Source organism: Coturnix japonica, chromosome 4 (assembly GCF_001577835.2).
Source record: "Coturnix japonica isolate 7356 chromosome 4, Coturnix japonica 2.1, whole genome shotgun sequence".
In the NCBI taxonomy this organism is placed as follows: domain Eukaryota; kingdom Metazoa; phylum Chordata; class Aves; order Galliformes; family Phasianidae; genus Coturnix; species Coturnix japonica.
The window spans coordinates 50,694,896-50,718,256 of record NC_029519.1 but is presented as its reverse complement, the minus strand read 5'-3'; the positions used below and the strand labels follow the sequence as shown (position 1 = coordinate 50,718,256).

The window sequence follows — 23,361 nt, the reverse complement described above, 5'->3', positions numbered from 1 at the left end:
TAATCAACAGTAACTTCTTCAATTTTAAACTAAATTATGTTGTTAAGTCATAATAAGGAAAATAAATTGTGTACACAATGATGCTGCTACAAAAATCTAATTGTGGTAGAAATTGGAGAAATCGACAATACTGAAGATCATACAGCTATACAGACTACTGTAGTCCAGCACAAGTTGATGGAGCATCATCACTACAGGAGCTTGAGCTGCTTGCCCAAAGTTTGCTACCACAATTTAATAGAGGAAGCAGGTTACATTACTCAAGAAATGTTAGAAAAGGAGAAGGGTAGAATTCAACATTGCTGCTGGAAAAAGGAAGTACCACTGTGATGACCAGGAGGAAAGTAGTCACAGCCAGCATAAAGCTTTCCCTCCAGGCCTGAAGTTCAGCCAATGGATTTGTTTCATTTTAATCCCCAGGAGTCTGGAGTAACAATAATATACAGAACCTTGATTAACTGTGTTTCAACAGAGTACAGTTACACAAAAGCAGGGTACTCCATCTTATACTACACTAATAAGCAGTCAAAAATGGGAATAAAACAGTCAGGATATGAACGAAGTGGAATTTCAGTTCTGCAGCAGATAAGAGCATTTGTATATTTCTGAGGTATTTCTGAGTAAATAGATACTATAATAGGGATAAAACTCATCTGCCAAACAGTAAGAAGTGATATGTTAAAATTACTACTGTTGGCAATTTTATGTTTATCCACAGAACAGACATGAAAGCTGAAATGAATGAATGTTCTTTTAAACACAAAATTTAGTGGCTGGTTTTATAGTACAATTGCTCCAATACAAAGAACAGAGGCATGAAGAGGCAGAAATCAGAATATAAGCATTATGTATTGCTAAAGAACAACTGTCTGTGAAGATGATGAGGCAGTCTTGTATTTTCTAAATAAACCTCCATGTACATGTTATGTAAGACTGAAATGTCAGAGATGTGAAAAAGGAGAACAGAAAAAAGATGTATTTTTTTAATCCACTTTCCTCTTAGGCAATTTTCCTACATTGTTCACAAGGCATCATGGCTAGATAGCTCGACAGTGAAGAAGAAACCATGGAGCAAAAAGGAAGTAAAATAAAAAGATTCCGAAAAACAAAACTAGTTACATGCAAAGAAGTATCTGGACACTGATAAAAGTACAGAATCAAACTTCTATACTTCTCTACAGATAATTCCATCATGTAAGAACTACCATCTTACATTTTCATTGTTATCTATTTTCCCTAATACTTCTAATAAAAATACTCTGATTTTACTTAAAAACAAAAGCAACAAAACACACACAAAAAACCACTAGCCCTGCCCCCCTCCCTTCCCCCCCCCCCCCCCAAAACTAAGCCCATGATCTAGCAGTAAAGAAATGGCTTACAGAAAAGAGTTGATGCTAACAGTGCTAGCAGCCAGATTTGCGACTTGTGACGTCCTTAAAAGATTATCAAGTACACCTGGAAAGATCTGTCTTAAAAAACAAAACCAAACTGCTGCACCCAAAAACTGTATTTCAAATGACTGTATGCTTCCGTAGGCCAAGCTGAACTTAAGCATGTGCTCCTATCAAACAGGGAAACATCTCCATACAGAAATTAATTATGATGTATTTCTTTTATTTTTAAAAATCTGAAAAAGCTGGATTTTGACTTAGTTACTCCTCCTTCCTCACACTTGTTGAGTGAGATTAATCAGCAGTTTCAATTTTTCATACATGAATTTAGAAGCTGCTACATTTCTATAGATCAAAATCATCCTTCTAGTAGAAAAGTCCAGCAGATGATTCTGATGAAGAATCTAGCTCCCTCGGTTGTTGTGGTTTATACTTCAATTTCTACTTCATCTGTGAACATCTGGTGGATATATTGAATCCTGAAATAATGATCTTATGTTTCAAATACTTCCAAAAAGGCAGTATTGCATTTGTTTCTTCTCAGTGTTTTTTGTGTTTAGTATTTCACAAACACTACTTTCACAGATTCAAATCAAGAACTGAGATGAAAATATTTTCATCTTCTTAATCTCCCGATTTCAGAGTTCTACCCCTTTGACAGCACACCAAGTTCACCTTCTCCTAATTCTTTTTCCATATGCTGTGCTTTTCCAGGCTTTTTGTTCCAAATCCACATTTAAAACAAAATAAAAACACCACTAATTTGAAGATTCCTCATCCAGATGAGCTTAAGGTTAGCACATATGAATACAGATTATAATTAAAAGACCTCTTCAAATACCACCCTGAGATCTCTTAACTGCATAAGACTCACTAAAAACAAAACAAGCAAACAAAAATCAGATCAGACATGAAATGATGATAAAAGTGGTATTCTTGTAAAACTAAAAGCAGGTATGTTGATAAGAAGTTTGGTCCTGAATTACTTCTTATCCTGATGAAATAACTTAATACTAAATATCTTTTCTAGTTATATACCAGTTGGACACCTACTCTAGAACTAAAAAGACAGTGATCTGTAGAATTTTTTGACAATGTTCTGTTTTCTATGGAAAGGCAGAAGGAAAATAGTTGCAGTGGTTTAGATGGTTTCTAAAATTCCTTTCCTCTAAAGAAAAAACAAACCAAAAACAAAAAAACAAACAGAACGTATTTACTCACAGGCTGATATCTGAAAATCTGATTCATTATAGCAGTGCTGCTTTACTCTGACTGGTTTTTACCCCAAAGTATCTGGTGGCAGTCTCAAGATGTGAAAGATAATTTACCAAAGGGATCTTTGGTAAAGATCCCTTTACCAAATTTACAAATAATTTACCAAAGGGATCTTTGGTAAAAAAAAACACTGTAGAAAAGAATAATATTATCTACATATTGCTTTAGAAATAAAGATAAGCTAAAAGAGATTCCTTTAATCCAAGTCACCTTAAAAGTGCAATTTAATCAAGCTAACTAGGAAAAATAAATAGGAGTATGCCTGAAAGAAAAGAGAAAGGATTAGAGAATTCTAACTTCAGAAAGGTGCCAGCCTGCAGTGAACGAGCAATGATGAAAAAGAGAAATAACTGAAGGTCTGCACCAGGGGAATATAAAGAAAGGCAGTGAAAGACCATGAAAGAAAGAAGTCTGAATTTATGTTCACGAACTTGTTAATTCTTTTAAACACATACTCTTTACCATGTATAACAGAAGTAGAATTTGTTTACAAGAGCTAATTTTAATGATTCTAAAATGTATAAACCATCTTATAGATTCTGTGGCTACCACAGAGTTAAGATAACCTGTAAACTTCCTTTCTCACTATTTCTTTGTGCGATACAGTATTACCTTTTTTTCAGAAAATATACATGGAAGTGACACAAGAGCAAGAGATTCAGCTTGCTAAGCTGGGAGTATGCACCGAGAAAGACTTCAGGTTTCCTGTTTATCTGGATGAGGAATAGTAAAGTGCAGACAAGGCTGGGCAGGGCACACATGGGTATACTGCCTGGCTAAGTGTGGGCAGCTCAGGGAGGTGGAGAATGGATAACCAGCTCACCTCTTCAGCCCAGCAGCACAGAATCATAGAATCACTCAGATTGACCTTAAAAATCATCAAGTTCAACCACAACCCAACCATAGTACCCTAACTAACCACCCTCTGCTAAACCATGTCCCTGAGCACCACATTCAAACAGTTTTTAAACACATCCAGGGACGGTGACTCTACCACCTCCCTGAAGAGCCTATTCCAGTGCTTAACAACCCCTTCTGTAAAGAAGTTTTTCCTGATATCCAACCTCAACTTACCCTGGCACAACTTGAGGCCATTTCCCCTTGTCTTGTCACCAGTAAGAAATGACAGTGTACCTGATACGACTTCAGAAGTCAAAAATCATTAGCTTTGGAAAGTTTCCTTTGTATATTTACAAAAACAGTTCTCCTGTTCAGACTACATTTATAATTTCTCTCCAAGACAGAAACAAGAAACAAAGTGTCCTTCACTATGACAATTATGCAAACAAATTAACTGGAAGAGCCTTTTTCAGACAGATACACTAGCAGGGCTGGCAGAATAGTTGACAGCAGAAATTGAACAAGGACAGTTTAATGCATGCTGTCAAGCCCCTGGCCTGTTAATTCTGTATCAGGAAAATTTCTCTCAGGCAAGCCTAGAACACGATGTCTTTTCCCAGACAGGTATAAAAGATTTTACTTTACAATCCATTCACTCAGTTGTGTACCTTGGAGTAGGTAGTGAAGCGTGAAACTTGTGTTGACTTACATAACCCTGTCTGTCACCAAAGCTGTCATCACACCTTCGCATTTCGAGCCGTACATTCACAAATATATAAACACAACATGGATTAGCTGGTCTGCCAAAAAGAAACTGGACTACGCCCTAATACTGATTCAAACTACTCAACAAAGCTAAGAAACATGAAAACAATTAAGACACCTGTCTCAATAGTTCTGCGCACTTCAGCTCTTGCACTTAATTAGTTTATTGCTGTTTTGTATTCATCTTCCCTGATAGATTCATATTCACAAATACACTCTAACAATAATTAGAGCAAGGCACAGGTGAACTGCCCTAGCAAATTAGCACTGTCATCCCCTCTGTCTTCTGTCATTTTACAATGCACAAATTTTAGCTGCCCACAGCACTACTCTTCCTCATTAACCAAATTTGCACATGAAAACTCTAAGCCTTTGAGACAGTCTAAGAGCTTTTTCAAAGATTTGATACTTCATTTTGAGCTGCGGTTTGTTAGTTTTGCATTCACAATTATTATTAAAAGGAAGGAGCTGGTTCTTTCCCAGACATAAAACAATTAGATTAGACTAAAAAGGCCACAAAGACTAATCCGTGTTAGCTAAAAATGAAAAGGAGAAAAGCTAACCAGAAGAAAGAGAAAGGAGATTGCCAAGAGCTTCTGGAAAACCAAATACATGCATTGGTTTAAAGCACTCAGTGTTTTTAAGACACCCAGCATGCAATTCAGTTTCTGAAAAACTCAAGTCAAACTACTTAAAGTTCAAAATTGTCTTCTTTTTCTATTCTCAAAATCAAAGAAACAGAAAACCCACGGTAAAAATAACAAAAAAACAACACCATACTTTTTAATGCTTTTCATGAATGCTAGAGTAGAAAACATAGTTTTAGAAATAAAGGGAGAGAACTTTCTGCATCTGCTTTTTCTTCTAGAGGAGAAAAGAATTTCAAACACAAAGTAAAATAGGATAAAATAAGCATCTCAGCAAAAACAACACTAAGCTTATTGACATTGGTCTGTCTCTTTTTGCAACATATGCTGGTACATGAAATTCAGCAGGACTGAAGAAGTCATGAGCAGTACTGGAAATAACTCCTCCCACACACTGCTCAAAAAAACCCCAAACACCTGGCACAGACAGCTCATTGATGGCAGAGTAATAGCTCAAAGAAGATGAGAACATTATGCATTGCTCTAGGTGATCTGTTGGGATATGATATCTCATAGAAGAACTACATAGGAGCACCAGAGAATAAAGAAACAGTCTTGCCTGAAGATATTTCCATTTCACTTTTCTGAGCTGCTTTTTTTTTTTCTCATTATTTTGTATTTTCCCTCAATTTTCAAAACTCTTATCTACTGTATAAAGCAATTAAATATTCCTACCAATATTAGGATGCTTCAAGAGACGACAGATCCTCGCTTCTCTTTCCAGTTTCTGGTGATCTGCAACAAAGGAAAGCACAATATTTCCTTTTAATATAAGTAGAACATAATACAGCATATTTGCTTTATGAAGAAAAAATACATTATCTGATGCAGTCTTTAAAAAATATTTCCTTTATTTAAATCCATTAAGAGTTTACATTGTAATACTGAATCAGATTACTGCATCTAACCACTTCTTTGATGGACCACTGCAGGCATTGTTCCAGTACAAAAATCAAACTGACAGTGTAATGGGGAATATTCATGGCATGACCTATAATTATCAGGGAATGAACCACATTATAGCATTAATCAAAATAAAGACAATCCAAATCCCCAGTACTATCTTAATTTCTATCTGTTAACCGTTCTAATAACTGCTGTACCAGGTACACTGTTCAACACACGGCAATCATCCCAACAGCATGCCAACATTCCTGCCATAACACTTTCTCACTGCAATAAGTTTCATTAGTTACTGGAAATTTCATCAGAAAGTTTTTTGTTCATCATCCTGAAAATATACTAAACGCTTGTGGCCAGGTGTATCATCTCTTGGACTCTCCAACCATTCTGCCATTTGATCCTTTGCAGCCTTTGAGTAGATGCCATAAGCTGTAGGTTTGAATTTCCCTGTATGCCACCAATGCCTAATAACAGTAAGAGACAATATACCACTATTTATGTTTAGCTTCATTTTGATTAAATTGTTGGCCCTGCCTTCCCACCAGGTGCCCAACCACTGGTTCAGGCCATGACTTAGTATTTCCACTACAGCTTAACACATTAATGTACTTGTTTTACATAATAAATGAGAGCGAGGAAAGTGTAATTGTTTACACTGGAAATAAATGGGAGTTTGGAGTATATTAAAGTGTCTAGTGTCAGACAGCAGAGATCAAACACATGCAAAGGAAACTATAGTTTGCAAGACAATCTAATATACAAAAAGGTTTCTTTGGACAATATGCATAGAGAATTAAGACAGAATGACAGACTACATAGGAACTACTGATCAGAACTTGATCACCTAAGTATGAACTGCTAACCTGAACTAACTGAAGTATGATATAAGAAAATATTTCACTTTAATATTTGTACCTGTACAAGGAAAATCCCTTCTGCGCCCATAATGTCAGCATTACATATGAGGACACAATCCTTGTTTTCAAACTGTTAAGTGTTGTAAAACACATAATGTTTTCTAAATCTGATTCATTTTTGTATCTTATTGACACTGGTTCATTTTGTTACCTTCTTTAATGTCACTATCCAAAACAGATGCACAGAGTAGAATTAAAAGAAGATTGAAGCTGTATTTTAGGATCTTAGTTTTCAGAAATCTGTTTGGCTGGACCAATTTAGATATTTATTTCCTTATTTTGTAATTAGCAACCACTGTTCTATACCCCAGCTAGATGTAACTCAGGTAATAAAATACAACACCTCACTGTGCCCACATCTACTGTTTGGTCTCCATAAACACCCAGCAAATGCCAAAGAATGTCAGTAGATGCAATGTTTTCCACATGGAGAAATTCAATGACACAACTCTGTTTTATATACAATTCCATGTCAGGCTGCCCCCTCTGCTGCCATCTATCACATGACAGCAAAGTGTAAGGGAATATCGGTTGGAAGTTTCAGCCTCTGCTGCCATACCACCAACATCCACCTCTGATGTCGTGATCCAACATAATGAAATGATGAAATAAGGGGTGTTACTTTCAGAGCAGTCCTCATAGTTTTTCAAAAAAATAAAGTGTAAAATGTTCCTGGAGATGAGTCTGTATTGCTATTATGTTAACTAACTCCAATGTGATATCTAAGTATGTCATACTGACCAATCCTTCATGAGAGCTCAGACTTCGGATGTCATGTAAGTAATCTGGGTTATGCTATCTCTGCAATCTGAACTATCTGCACTACATTTGAGGAGAGTGCTCCCAACAACGGAAAGGGGAAATTCTTAACTTTTCTTCCCCCCCAGTAAGTTCTGAGTTGAGTAACTAGCATTCAAGGAACAAGAAAGCCTGACCTTCAAAAGAACATTAGGCATCAAGATACTACAGCGCGAATGAAGAAATTATGCTTTCTGTTTAATTTTTAAAGAAACTCTTAAAGATCTAATATGGTATCTGTTCTTTCTCAGATTACCAACAATGTTATAAAGTTATCTTTCAAAGTAATTACATCATAGTCCCTCTGATGCCAGTCTGACATTGGAGTCTCCTGGATAAGAGTTAAATAAGGTTCAAGAAAAAAAAACAACACTATAAAAGCCCTTTCCCTGAGGTGGCTACATTCCACAGTGCAATCCTGAAATCTTCTTCTTAGCTGGTGCTCTACTCCATAAATTGCCTTGGCACTCCCACCTTTCCAGTTTTAATTTCTCCTGTTTAAGTTCAATTACAGAACCATAAAAGATCCTGAGTCGGAAGGGACTCACAGGGACCATCAAGTCCAACTCCAGTCTCCACAAAGGACCATTCAAAACCCAAACCCAAAACCCAAACCCCACGTGTCTTAGAATGCTGTCTAAAAGCTTCTTGAACGGTGGCAGCTCAGGGCCATGCCCACTGCCGACTGGTGCAAAGCCTTTCCCTAAGCCCTGCCTGCCTGTCCCCTGATGCAGCTCCGTGTTGATCCCTCAGGCCATGTTGCTGTCCTCAGAGAGCAGAGCTCCCTAGGAGGAGCTGCAGCTGCCATGAGATCTCTCTTTTAACAAATTGCCGGGCTGTGTAGAAAGCACATACAGCTACTGCTGCTCTACTCCTTTAAATCAAGTATTAGGGTCTACAACTTTTAGACAATTTCATATAAATATAGATGCAGAGCAGGTCCTCCCAGAGTGAGAAATCCAAATTCACAGAATAGCTACACAGATGGTTCTGCCTGCACAGCTGAGACAGGACGGTACAGTGCAACAGCAAAGGAGGCCAGTGGTTTGTGTTACTGCCAAAAAACTGTCCTATGAAATTGCAACTTTACTTTCCTAAGGAGTGCTTTGGCTTCAGACAACCCACTACAGAAGTGCTGCCCTACACACAGTTTGATAGGCAGGACAAAGACTCAGGACAAGGTAAGTGGCAGCAGCAGGGCAAGTGGGAGCAGCAGGTACATAACTGCATGTGGCAGAGAACCTAAACTATTACTGAGGAGAGGGACGTCAAAAGCTCCCCTCTGCAACAAGTGTCTCATGTAAAACATCAGAAGTCCCTGCAGAAAATGCATGACTGTTATGGAGTAGAGTACTGATCCAAATCTGGCTAAAGATGCAGCAGGCATCTCACAGCAGAGAGGTGTTTGGCAGACAATGTTGGGTCTGAAACACTCAGAACCAGCTCCTTAAAGATAACCTCACACAAATCTCAGTGAAGTGAGACAGACAGGCCTATTTTACGTGCATTTGGAAAGCAAACTATCAAACCATATCAAATAGTAATATAAGAGATAGTACGAAGTTTGGTCTCCTGAAAGATCTTGACAACTTAATTGCAGGTAATTGTCTTCAACTAGCAAACAATACCTTTTTAGTGAATCACTTCATCCAACCATTTAAGGCATTTTTAATAAAGACATCAGTAAGCACATCTAATTATGTCAAGAGACAGGTCAATGACAAACAGCAATTAATTTTAGTCCTGTAAAATTACAGCTATTCAACTACTGCAACCAACCTCAATTTAGACTCAACAGTCCAAAGAAGACTTCAAGAAGGAGGAAGGAGATTGTCAGTATCCACTAATCTTCTTACATTACAAACAAGCAAATATGTGTTTGTGATAGTAGTACCACCAAGCAAACTACAGAGGAGATATGATGAGAGAAATGCCAAAGCACTGTTCCAAGGGGAACAGAGTATCAGTTTTCAAACACACTGGCAGGGCAACTCAAGCAACATAGAATCTGAAATACAAAGGACAATAGAATACAAAAGGACTAAACTATTTGTAATACTCAGATTGCTTCAAAACATAATTTTCACAAAATATCACAGGACCACAGAATGGTTTCAATAGGAAGGGACCTTTAAGATCTAGTTCCAACAACCCTGCTATAGGCAGGGATACCTCCCTCTAGACCACGCTGCTCCTCATCCAGCCTTGCCTTGAATGCTTCCAGGGAGGGGACATTCACAACCTGACTGGGCAACCTGTTCCAGTATCTCACCGCCCTCACAGTAAAGAATATCTTCCTAATATCTAGTCTAAACCTACCTTCTTCCAGTTTAAAACAATTTCCCTTATCCTTTCGCTACCTGCCCTTATAAAAAATCCCTCCTCAGATTTCCAGTAGTGCAAACTTGCTGAAGGTGCACTCAATCCCACTGTCCAAGTCACCTACAGAGATGTTAAATAACACTGGTCCCAACACCAATCCCTGAGGAATGCCACACCTTTCACCCATCTCTACTTGTACACTGAGCTGCTGACCACTACTCTCCCAGTGAGATTATCCAGCCTTATCCTTATCCAACAGGTGATCAATCCATCAAATCCATTTTTCCCCAATTTGGTGACCAGGATGTCATGTGGGACAGTGTCAAATGCTTTGCACAAGATCAGGTAGAAAGACGTCAATTGCTCTTCCTTTATCCACTACTGCTGCAATCCATCATAAAAGGCCACCAAGCACCAAGTTTGTCAGGCATGACAAACTTTACCCTTGGTGAAGCCATGCTGGCTACCACCAATCACCTTGTCTTTATTTTCCATGTGCCTTTGCATGACCTTCAGTATGACCTACTTCATGATCTTGCCAGGCAGAGGTAGAACTGACTGGTCTGTAGTTCCCTTGATCTTCGTTTTTCCCTTCTTGAAAATGGGGGATATGTTTCCCCTTTTCCAATCAGTGAAAACTTCAACTGAGTGGCCTTTCAAATATGATCAGCAGCTTGGTAAGTTCAGTCACCAGTTCCCTTAGAACCTGTGGATGGATCTCATCGGGTCTTATAGACCCATGCACCTTCTGGTTCTTCAGATAGTCTCGAATGTGGTGTTCACTTACAGCAGGCTGATCTGCCTTCTCCAAGTTCTTACCATTGCTTTCTGCAACTTGGGCAGTGTGGCTAGAGCCCTTGCCAGTGAAGACTGAGGCAAAGAAGTCACTGAACACCTCAGCCTTCTCCATATCCCTCATGACCAGGTCTCCAGTTTCTTTCCACATTGTTCCTGACCTTTTTCTTATCACTGATATACCTGTAGAATTTCTCCTTGCTCCCCGTGATGGCCCTGGCTAGATATAATTCTGTCTGGGTTTTCGCTTTCCTCACCTGACCCCTGGCTGCTCAGACAACTTCTCCGTAGTCCTCCAAGGTAACCTGCTCCTGCTTCCACATCCTACATATTTTTCTGAGCCAGAGAAATAAACTTTGAAAGCAAAAAAGCATGCAGCTTGCGAATGCTTAAGTATCAATTATTTAGGAAGGAGTTCTTTTGCATATTTCCCCCCCTACTAGGGATACTATTTTAATTTTTTTTCTTCCTATTTAATAAATAGATAAAACATAAAAAGGTACCAGTTTTAATTCCAATTATATATAAAAAAACATCATTTTAAATACAAATATTCTTTCTAAATTTTCCAACATAAGCCCAACATAATAGTACAGCATAATACAACTTATTTCCTCTACAATAGTGTTACATTTATAAATACAGTGCATAAATATTTAGAACATTTACTATAACTCTACTACAATAAATGTCCCAAATTTCCTAAAATACTAGCTTTGAAAAATAAAACTTAAAAATATGTTAAAATAGAAATGTGATACTTTAAGCTTTAAATAAAACTATCTTGAGCCTCAAGAAAACCAAACACAACAGACTACTGGTCATTTGGCATAAGATGTTCAATCTCCAGTCTCACACCAGAGCCCCTTTAAAACATTGTTCTATACCCTCTCTCAAAGTACATTTACGAAATGAGTCTGCATAGCTAGAAAGTGGGGATGAGTTTGCCTCCTACAAAGCGTCAAATAGAATTTATGTCAACTCTCCAGGAACAACACCGATGCAATAAAGGCAATTACTTCTTCCCTGACTTTTTAGATGTTTACAGTGTAAACATTTACAGTTCCTTTGCTATTAGTTGCTAAACCACAGCTTCTGAACTGACACCCTACATGGTTAATTTCTCACACACACTAAAAATTTTCATTGGTCATTTAACTAAATAAAATTATTCTTTTTGTAGGCCATGACTATTATACTACAGCTGAGAGCATACTGAATCCAGACAGCAGGCAGGTACTACCCGGTAAGGAAGCCTGGAGCGTAACTCACAGCAAACATTCTGAACTTTATACAAATGTTCTTCCTGCATCAGTGGACAGACAGTAAATTAAACAAAGAGAAGAAAAAACAACAACAAATAAAACAAACAGTATAAAATTCATTATGTGAAACAAAACTATCAAAGCCAGAGCAATTAACTGAAAATAAATTGCAAGTCTAAACCCACAAGATTCTGACACCTACTGATGTCACCAAGATTTAACTACCAATTGGCTTCTCCAAAAATTAAAACAACCAAATTGTAGCTGAATATGTGTTCATCTAGTGGAGAATTCTGAAGTAAAAGCCACTGAGTAACAGACTCCTTGCATTTATTCAATGACATAAATTCTTCTTGCCTACTGAACTTCATATTGCTAACTCTGATAATTCAGTTAATACTATTCTCTGAGACAAATACTCTCCCCCTTTATAACCTAATATGATTTCTTAGATATAAAATCTCACACTGTATGGCCTGCCAACTACAATCACCCAGGGAACACAGGCATTAATCATACTTTCAGCTCGCACATCAAAGCAAGGACAGGCCCTGCTTTGCAGATGCACAAAGTGTTCCAAGCCAGAGTAGCTGTGCACACACAAACTGCTTCAGACTGTGCAGAAAAACACAAGGAAAATTTACAAAATGATCATGTTCTATTAAAAGGATTTCTAACCTAACACAGTGCTATGGCAGAAATAACATTCACCTCTTATTTACAGATTTAATAATGTTCTCTAGTGACAAATATTATAGACAAAAATTGCTAGATATGAACATTGAGTAAACTGTTACTGCGTGTTTTAATAACAGCTAACAGTATTTATTAATAAATCAATCCAGATCCTTTAATAAATTACACCTTACTCAGATATACACTATGATATCAGAAAGTTACATTCTTACTATGAATGACAACATTTACAGGTTTCTCAACACAAACTTAACTTGAATACTGGCCAGCGCTTGTTGGGTGAGGTCTGGTGTCATGTACATGATACTAATAAGTTGCATTTACTTCATTTAGCAGCTTTTATCAGAGAAGCAGCAGCACTACATGAATAGAGACACCTCCCATTGCATACACTGTGCCATGAGACAGCTGAAAGAGTTCCTTGAGTCCAGGAGTTAAGTGGATACTGCGATCAAGAAGATGACAGCTGCACTTCCACAGAAATAAACAAATCATTGGAGTTGGTAGAGAGGTACCCAGAACTGAGTAAGTCTGAAGCACGTTCATTTTGGGGTAGAAATCAAATACAAGTTTAGTCCTGTAAGGTACTCAAGAAGAAGAATTTTCAAGTCTGCATGTTTCTTGTATACCTTTCCTTCTCCACTGAATTTATTTACGAGTACTTCTAACCGTGAATGCTGCACATAAATATCTATTTCTGTTGCGCTGTTTTCAACCAAGTTTCAATTACAGTTGATCTGAAGGTGAATGTCAAAGGGGAAGTCAAACTGAAATACTAGAAGCCCTACGTCTCCCAGATATCTGAAGTACAAGGTGTGCCACTTCCCTGAGAGTTAAAGGAGTGTCCTGCCACAATCAGTGTAACTAAGAAACTGCCAACCAGACAGTAACACCCAAAGAATCTCTGGAAAGTTTCTGACAGTGACTAACGTGAAAAATAAAATAAAAGCCTTAAAAACAAAATTCAAGACATGTAAAAACGATTCCTCTCATTTTAATAGTACATAAAAATCAGCTAAACCCGTACACCTGTCAGAATGAAAAGGGAAAAAAGATTGTATAAACCAGATAAAATAATTTAAGTTACCTTACGCCATGAAGAACTACAAGACAACAGCCAAGAGCTCTTAAGACAGACACTGCCAATACCTACTTAAATGCTGAGTGAATGACTGAATCAACAGTGATAACTCCAGCTTCTTTAATACCAGACAAGGAGAAACTGGGGAAATAAAACAAGGGAGTACCACAACACTTACTACTTTCACGTAGATAGCAATACTGCCAGTTAGCCACTTGGGTAGCTAACTGAAGGAAAAGGCCCTTCAATGAAAACAACTTTGTCTTTTCAGAAAGTAATGAATGCATGAAGTTTTAAATAAGAGAAACCACGCTGGGAGCAAAAATCAAAACCAAATACTTCTGTAATCAAACAAGAGGCCCAACTGGAGAACTGCTCTCTCCTCTCCTTGTCTTTTTCCCTTCATAGAGAGTCCTTGATTCATTATTCCAGAGCACCTTCACTTAACAGGATATACAAGAAGCCTTTCCCTCCTTCTGAACCTTGACAGCTACGGCATTCTCTTAAAAAATGGGTCACATCAGCCTGGGCTTTGTGCCAGTGAGACGTAAACAACACCCTTCACCTTGTTTTTACAGGAAGATGGTCATGCCTGCTCAGGTGGGTTGGACTAGATGACCTCCAAGTATCCCTTTCAACCCTCAGCCATTCCGAGGTTCTGTACTTCTTCTCCATTTGGGAGAGAAGAGCAGGTGTGCCAGGGAATCCTGATTCTCAGTAGATAGAGATGCCTCTCCATGTTTTGTAGGATAATTAACTAAATCTAGCATCCAGCCATTACAGGAAGAAACAGTTCCACTGCAGCTGGCATATGTTCCTTATCCCTCGTGCCAGCCCAGGTGCTCCCTCACCCTCCTGCCAAACTGGCTCAGATAACTCTGCTGGCAAAAAGCAGTTCAGTTCTGGGACTTGCTTACAGTGGGGAGGAGCCGAGTACAAGCATATGGACTCTTCAGCACAGCTACCAATCATCTAGCTCGTGGGACCTCATAACTCTATATCCCCGAGCTGAGTCACCCATTGGGGGGCAGCACTGGGAACCCACCACTGGGTTCTGTGTTGCTTTGCTGCTAGCCAGCTTCTTGCTTCAGCTGTGGATTTTTTTCAGCCATGTTTTTGACACAACCATAGAATCACAGAATGGCCTGGGTAGAAAAGGACCTCAAAGCAGCATCTTGTGGGCACGGTCACTAGTCATCAGACCAGGCTGCCCAGAGCCACATCCAACCTGGCCTTGAATGCCTCCAGGGATGGGGCATCCACAACCTCCCTGGGCAACATGTACCAGTGCGTCACCATCCTCTGTGTGAAAAACTCCCTCCTAATACCTTATCCAAACATCCCCTGTCTCAGTTTAAAACCATTCCCTTTGGCCTATCACAGCTAACCCAAGTAAACAGTTGTCCCCCCTACTGTTTATACCCTCCCTTCAAGTACTGGAAGGCCACAATGAGGTCTCCCCAGAGCCTTCTCTTCTCCAAGCTAAACAAGCTCAGCTCCCTCAACCTCTCTCCATAGGAGAGATGCCCCAGCCTACTGATCATCTTAGTACCCTCCATATTCATAGTCATAGGAGAACAGCTATGAAAGACTAGCATACATCCTGAGGCCCAAACATCCATGTGTGTAGTCTTCTAGGCCAAAAAATGTGAACAGAAAAAATTCACGGAAAAGAAATGGGTGCATTGTACACAGCACTGTCAGGGAGCCAAGAGCTGTCAGCCTCCCACTACATTCAACATTGGAGTGGCAACACCTTGAGTATTGTGCGCAGTTCTATTCTTCACAACATAAAAAGGATGTTAAGCCTTCTGGTGCCAAGGGAGGCTCAGACCAGATATTTGCAAAAATTTCTTTGCAGTGAGGGTGGTCAAAAAATGGAACAGTCATCCAAGCAAGGCAGCTGATACCCTATGCCCATCTTCTAGATAATGCCCTCTGTAATATGCTTCAACATTTGGTTAGCCCTGAAAGTGGTCAGGCAGTTAGACTTTGACTCTTCTGTAGTTAAACAAGTATAAATAAAGAAAGCATGTATTTTAGCAGTATAAAACTGCTGTCAAATGCAATGCCTGAAACAGCAGCCATTAACAGGAAGATTATTCTTCTCTGGCAGTAAGATAAACTAACTCAGTGAGGAAAGACCCAAGTTAACAAAGTAACGCAACTTCCCCTACCACCACCTTGACTTGGTCACTTGGTTCTCCAACAATACAGAGTACAATAAAATATCCCAGGTACTGTGGAATGCAAATATTTGTGGTTTAAATGTACACCGTGTAATAAGAACAGTGTCGCAACAGTGCCTTGCTTTAAGTCCAGGAATGTGGTTTATACACAGTTTAATTGCATCAAATACGTGTTTGTTTGGTTTTTTTTAATCTCTTTGAGGAAGTATTCAGGCTCTGGAAGCAGTCCAGTTCTATTTCTTAGAACTGATCATTCATCTAAGATTGAGTCAGTAGCGGGGACCAACAATATTGCCAAGTTCCTAACTGAGTTGGTTCTTATTAAAGGTAATTTAACAGCACTTCACACCTTTAACATTTTGCAATAGTCATTTTCAGCCTATTATTAAAAAAACCAAACAAAACAACTACAACCCATATTTATTCATATAGCAGTATGTCACACAGCCCTTTACATTTTGCACTACTGTATGTATGCTATCTTCTTAGAGACGGTAAATCCTAAGCAATATGGTTTTTCTGTTCCCAAAAGCACTACTTCAAACTGAATGCCATCGCATTCACTACCAGCTCTTGAGGAAACACGAACCAGCCTTTATTCACATTCTTTCTGGTATTTTTAACTAAGAAAGTGGGACACTGCTACAATAGATGACTTCAGACACTGAGAGTACTGAACTGATCCACCCTCCCACTGTTTCCTGAACAGAAGCTCATACCAGGTGTTCACTGTTATAAGGACATTTTTTCCATGGATACCCAAGTCCATAATGGATAGGAGCATACAGTAACAAAAGCAGGGAAAAATCTTTAATTAGGCCATTGGTCAAAAGCATCAGCAAACCAGAAATTAGGGCACAGAAAATGCCTCCAGTTATTTCTGTGGCTACGTTCACATACCAATCAGGCTTCTAAATATCAAGGAAAACCTAAACATATTCATCCAAGATGCTTTGTAAGAAAAACAAAAACCACACCTGTTGATTTTCACAATTCTACCTCAGGGCATAAGGAAAACAAAAGGCACATTTGTGCTCAGCTGTGAAGGCTGCCAACAATAGCAGTTTTCAGTCGTCTAATGTTCCTGTAGGGCTTTCTTCCACTTCCCACCCACTCTCTTTTTTAATATTTTAGTGTTCCTAGTATGTGCAAATTTGATAGTCATTTCTACCTATAAAGCATGGACTATGTAGACAGATGACAAGTGTTTTTAGGGCATTTTATCAAGATATTTGTCATAGAGATTGATGCTGAAGTATGACACAAAAAAACTGCAGGGTATTCTTTTGTTCCTTCCGATTTCAGTACCACTCCTAACACTGAGGAGCACGACATTTTCTTTAAACCAAGACCACAAAATGGGTTGAAAGAACATGTAGTATTAATAACAAAGCACTTAGCCAAAAGATGTCACCTTATTAATATAGAATTTGTTTTAAAAAAGAGGCCAAAGAGAAGGATATCAATAAGTTAGAGTGGATTCTACTCAGCTGCTTGAAATCTTCGAACTCTTCTTAAAAGCAAGCACTCATGTGGTGCTGACTTCAAGCCAATAAATCCTAACAATTTTTTTTCCCTTCTAAATTTACAGTAAATTAGGATATAAACAGCCAGCTGGCAACCCACTCACTCCTCTCCTTCCAAGAGTAGAAATGCAGAAATGCAAGCATAGTATCAGAAGAAGTCTGAAATAGCTGCATTGTCCCATCAAGTCTTACTAGCAGAAATGAAAACAACTTGTAACAACAGTCCATAGAGAACATTGAGCTGTTATCCTTTATATGTTTTTTGCCTCTTTCTGAGTTAAACACTGTCATCAGCATGAGGAAGTAAGCCTTCATATTTTATTTTTATACGTAAGCGTATATTATATGCACTTTTAATATATATTAAACAGTGCATCCACTGAAATTGAGTGACATGCTGTAGTCTCATGTTAATGCTAAGTTCAGGTTAATCACCTAGATACCTACAATTGCTTGCCAACCAATATTCACCTGACATTTAACTCCTCTTGGAGTGTTTCATCACCTCTGTACTGTATCAGCCCTTTTATTCTAATCTGTTCAGGTCTGCATCTTCTAGCACCTCCCTAAAACATCTTCATGGAAGACCTACATTTGCCTTAGGAGGAAAACACGAATACACTTCTCAAACAAAATCTTCTCCTTACTACGTTGCTGAACTGCATATGTCTGAGATGACTGGAATTTCAGGCGTCAACCCTACAGGTTAACAAGCACTAAAATATGTGCTTGCCCTTAAGTACTTCACAGGAGAGGGATGTGTTCTTTCAAGTAGTACACATACCTGAAAGCCTTGCTAAACTCCATCCTTGCTTTAAAAAGGAATAAAAGAGCATTGATCAACTCTGAACAGATGGATGACTAAAATTTTGATGGCATCCACAAGCACATACCTTCCTTTTCCATCTTCTGTTCTGCAAACCCCAACTCTAACCAGTGTCTTAAAAGCTGGATTAAGAGCAAGGGAAATCATAATACAGTGAATCTCAGAGAATACTGGTTTTGTCACTGGACTTAGATTTTAGTTTTTAATTTCCATGTGACACTTCAGAAACATAACTTCTCACAGCAGATGCTCAGCTGAATGACAGTAAGTTCTGATGTGCAGTAACTCTTAGTACTGCTTCTAGAAAAGAGTATTTGAAAAATTTTTCCACACTCTTGAGGAAAGAACAGGGAAAAGGAGACCAAAGAATTGTCTATTTGTCTATTTCAGGGATAAGAACAACGCATGTTTGCAATATATGACTGCTGAGTACTCATCCAATCGACTCAAAATGCTGTTGCTTTCTTTTTAGACAGAAATGAGATGTGAACATGAATTTAGTTAAGAAATCCACTGAAAGGGCTGTTCTTATGCATTACTTCTTTCTGACAAAGAAAGGGTGAAAAAAAGCCTATGGTTATTATACTTATGTTTGTAGTTTTATTTATTTTCAACCCTATTTTCAACCTAACACCCTGCTCAAGTACATGCCAATGTTCTAAAATACTAAGATGACTCACATTTTAAATGCCATACAAATACATAAAATATTATAGCATTTTACTGGACTGACTTCATCACTGCTGAGAAAAATAGCTGAAATGATTGATAACAAAGAAGAAAAAACTCGCCTGAAAAAGTGAAGCATCACAATGCAAACTTTAATATATGAGCACTGATCCTACTTTGTAGGTCCACAACATCAGATGCAGCTGGTGGTATGGCAGTAGAGGTTGAACCTTCCCACCAATATTGTGTTACATTTTGCTGTGTGACAGATGGCATCTGACATGGAAGTGCACACGAAGCAAAGGTGCATCACCGAAATCCTCCATGCAGAAAAAATGGCACCCCACTGGCATTCATCAACACTTGAGGAACATTTATGAATATCAAGGAGTAGATGTGAGCACAAGGAGGTAACGGGTGGTGTATTTCAGCAGTGGAAACAGCAACATGAAAAACAAGTTACATTCCAGATAGCCATGCCCAGCTGACTCATGACAAAATGATAAGCAGCTCCATCAGCTCATCCATGCAACTGACAGATTATGGCCAGGGAACTGGGTATGGAAATTAATACTGTCTTCAATTTCTTGGGAACAATGATGGGAACACTGGAATACATCAAAGTTTGCACCATGTAGATCCCATGAATGCTCACACAGGGACAGAAGGACCAATGCATGTAAGTTTGTCAGGACGTGCTGAAGAAACATGAAACTGATGGTGCCAGTTTCCCGGAGTGCATCATTACTGGTGACAAGATGTGGCACCATCACTACCAGCTGGAGCCAAAACAACATCCAGGGACTGCTGGCGACATGTACACGTGGTGACATATGAATTCCCTAGTAAACACGAAGTTCAAGATGCAGCCTTCAGCAGTTGATGTGCACCGCCTTCAGGGATAGGAAAAGGGCAAATCCAGAAGGATTTCCTGGAACTGGGACAAGCTGCCAACTCTGACTGCTGACTAAGCTAAAGGCTAAAGATGCCAGTTAAGCCAGAAAAAATAACAACCTTTCTCTAGCAATATGATAATGCCAGGCCCCATACCAGTCTGAAGAATGTACCACTGTCACAACATAGTCCAGATTTGAAGCCTCCTAATTTTCAACTGTTAAGATTCATGAAGGGTGGGCAAAAATCTTCCTAGCAACAGCACCATCACAGCAGTTGTGAAAACTGTGTGTCACCTCTGCTGGTGCAAATTTTTATGAACACAGTGCACAAGTTCTTACTTATTACCGGCAAAAACGCACAGCTACTAGGGGAGATTATGTTGACAAATAGTGTTTTGTAGCTGAAAAACTGCTCTATTAAATAGCATTGTTGTGCTCTTTGTATCTGTTGTAGTTTCTGCTGAAATACACAGGAGGCATCACTTTTGGAGTTACCTGCAAATAATAAGGTCTTGCCGTTTTCCAGGTACCTGGGCATCAGGATGACTAATCACACCTTTACTTTCAGAGTTACTGGCTGCAAAATGCAGCCAGAAGCTCTGCAAGCACCATGGAATACTGAATTCTTGGTGAAGCACTTGCCAGTCCAAGAACATACATGACGACATGAGCCCACGCAATTGCTCTGATGCTTTCACAGAATCACAGAATGACCCAGGTTGGAAGGACCTCAAGGATCATGTAGTTCCAACCCCCCTGCCTAGCAGGGCCACCAAACATACACAACATACCCATACAAACATACAAACCATACAACAAACATACACAATATGCTTTCATATTAAGTATTCTGTAGAGAACAGGTTATTTTAGAATTGTTACAACTCCTTTGCAATCAGTACAGCCAGACTATCAGAGGATACTCTAGATTAAAGCAGGAAGGTTTAAACCGAATTCAGAGAAACTAAGAAAACAGGCAGAGGTGCCTGAGGAGCCATTGTCACCTTGAGCATTTGCCAAATTCCATGCACCAGAAAACCTGTCTGATCACTCTCTCACTGGCAATTCTAAGAGGACATCTGCTTGTGCCTCCAGTATAATATGCCAATGTCTTGATTAACCTATCACTAATGGGGGGTAGGGGGGAGAGGTAGGAAGGAAATGAAAGAATGCCTGCTGTTAAGAGGAAAAGGGCTCACAAAAATCCTCAATACAGAGGATGAGATGTATGTGGAAAACATGGAATAGCACAGAGAAACAAAGGTAGTCCAGTTGTGTGGGGAAAAAATCCACTGAAGCTACAAAACTTAGAATTCCTGTATAATGTGCAAAAAACTTAGCCTTTAGATACTGTTCAGTGAATGCACAACATTTTCTTTCTGTGTGGAGACTGCATGGAATTAATGCAATTATGCCCTCTCACAGAATTCTAAAGAATGAGGCTTGTGCAGGGCTCGTCTGTAACACCAGTGATTGCTTAGAAAGACTGGAGAACAAGTACTTTTCAGTAGCAGCTACAATCGCTGAAACACTCCTTAATCTCTCTTTTCTCTCTCCTTAGATGAGCCCTGGATGTGCATGCTTAAATATCATAAGCTATATATTCCCAAATACTACTGGTCTTTCTGTTGAGAAGCCTCCATCTAGTTATATCCTCTAGCAAAGATACACAACACAAGTACAATACTACACGCCTGCAATTTGATTCTACCTCCCTCCTTTTATCAGCCTGACACCCCAATCTCAGAAAAGGAGATTCCTTTTAGACATAAAAACACAAGGCACTGAAAACAGTTCTCTTCCCTTTCAAACCCAGAAGCCTTTCCTCAAAATAGACAGGACTCGAATGCTTTTCAGAACTGTCATTCCTATCTACTGCTTCTCTGATAATTCCCACAGATTACTCATTACTTATTAGTGTTATAGTCCAGAACAATTTGCCTGAGTTTGGAACAATTTCCTCTCACCACCCATCTGCTAACCTTCGTTGGACAATCCAGTTCTAGAGACACAGTCCCACACCGATTCTTCCACACCTTTTCATAACCAAGGCAAAAATCGGTCGCTACCAATTTGAGCACTCCATTTACAGCCCTGTGCTTAGAACAGACCATCACCATCCTTAATGTACTGCTTCCAAAAGTACCATGGAATGTTTAAAACAGAGAAGAAAAATGCCACAAACATTTGTACTGACTTGATTCTACCATGAGATATCCTGGGAGAGTTCACTCCAAAGTGCTGTTCTGAGATGAAGACTTCAAGCTGATGTAGGTCTGCATGGGTGCTGCTGTTCTGGTATACAGCATGTATGCACTGTCAGTCAAAAGTGATCAGAAACAGACAGAAGCAGAAAGGCTGTCTAGACAGGAAGATCAACAGCATGGCACACTTCCTAATTTCCTGTTTATTTTCTTGCTTACTGTGTTTTCCACCAACCTAAATAGTATCCTAATTGTTCGTGCAAATAATGGTGATCACAGACTTCTGCCCTTACAGCTTGCTTCTTCTGAGATGACCTGCCATCGAGTGTTAGAGCAACTAAAATATATAAAAGTATTTATGAAAAATAGTTACCAATTCAGGTAAGGAGACTATTCAGCCTCTTTCTGAACACTGATAAAATAATATTGTCTAATAATAAAAATAAGCGCTGCTTACTACAAACTCAGATACAGATCAGCAGTACATAAACTATGATAGCAAATTACTATTATTATTTTAAACTTGACCTACTGATTGATACCATCTAATTTTAAAATCAATTCTTACTTCATGTAAGACACCAGGACACGATGGCCAAGGATATCCACTTGCCTTGGACGGACATGAGTAAGTTGCTGATTTTGAAGCTACTGCAAAGAACATTTTTTGAACTCTGACTTAAGTTCTTCACTTCTGCAATGTTTATTTTTAGAAGGTATATCAACAATCATGATCTTTTGCCTTGACGTCATTTCTAAATAAAAATATTGCATTAATGTTTTGGGAGGGAGAAATGTTTTTGTTTTTACAGATGAAAACCAGCGTGAACATTCGGTTCACTGATGACTCAGGGATCCTAAAGTATTTGATATTTTAACAGAAAAGGGGAAAAAAAGAAGTACAGTTAAAGGCAGAAATTCCACTGTGCAGAAGAGGTCAACATTTTCTGTACTCACTGTTACTTCAAAACTAAACATTACACATGACATATTCCACCAGAGATTAAGGGCTTCCTTTATGCAAATCCCCTTGAAAGCTCTGACATTCATCTTAATAAAGGCACATGAACTTTAACCCCTTTGAAGGAAACAACTGCAGAACGAGCATCAAGTCCAAAAAGAACAAAAATAATGGTTTGGCAGCTATCACTGTGACTCAGAGGAAATTTATTAAGCACATCAAAGCCTCAGATTTTCATAACAAAACGGAATGCTAACAATACTCCAACACATACCTACAGGAAAATGTTTTCAAAAAAAACCAACCAATAAACACCACAACAGTAGGCTGAACTAAACTATAGGACTGAATGAAAATACTATTGCATTTATATAAACATCCTGATGACATAA

The 23,361-nt window shown here is 38.8% G+C and overlaps 1 protein-coding gene across 9 annotated transcripts in view; it reads right to left on the bottom strand.

Moving 5' to 3' along the window:
• CAMK2D (calcium/calmodulin dependent protein kinase II delta) overlaps positions 1-23,361 on the bottom strand; it is a 145,834-nt gene that overhangs the window by 84,086 nt on the left and 38,387 nt on the right. For all 9 annotated transcript variants that reach the window (XM_015861974.2, XM_015861973.2, XM_032444318.1 and 6 more), the window contains one exon: positions 5,597-5,656. In XM_015861974.2, coding sequence (XP_015717460.2) covers positions 5,597-5,656 — 60 coding nt within the window. The remainder of the gene's footprint in view (positions 1-5,596; positions 5,657-23,361) is intronic.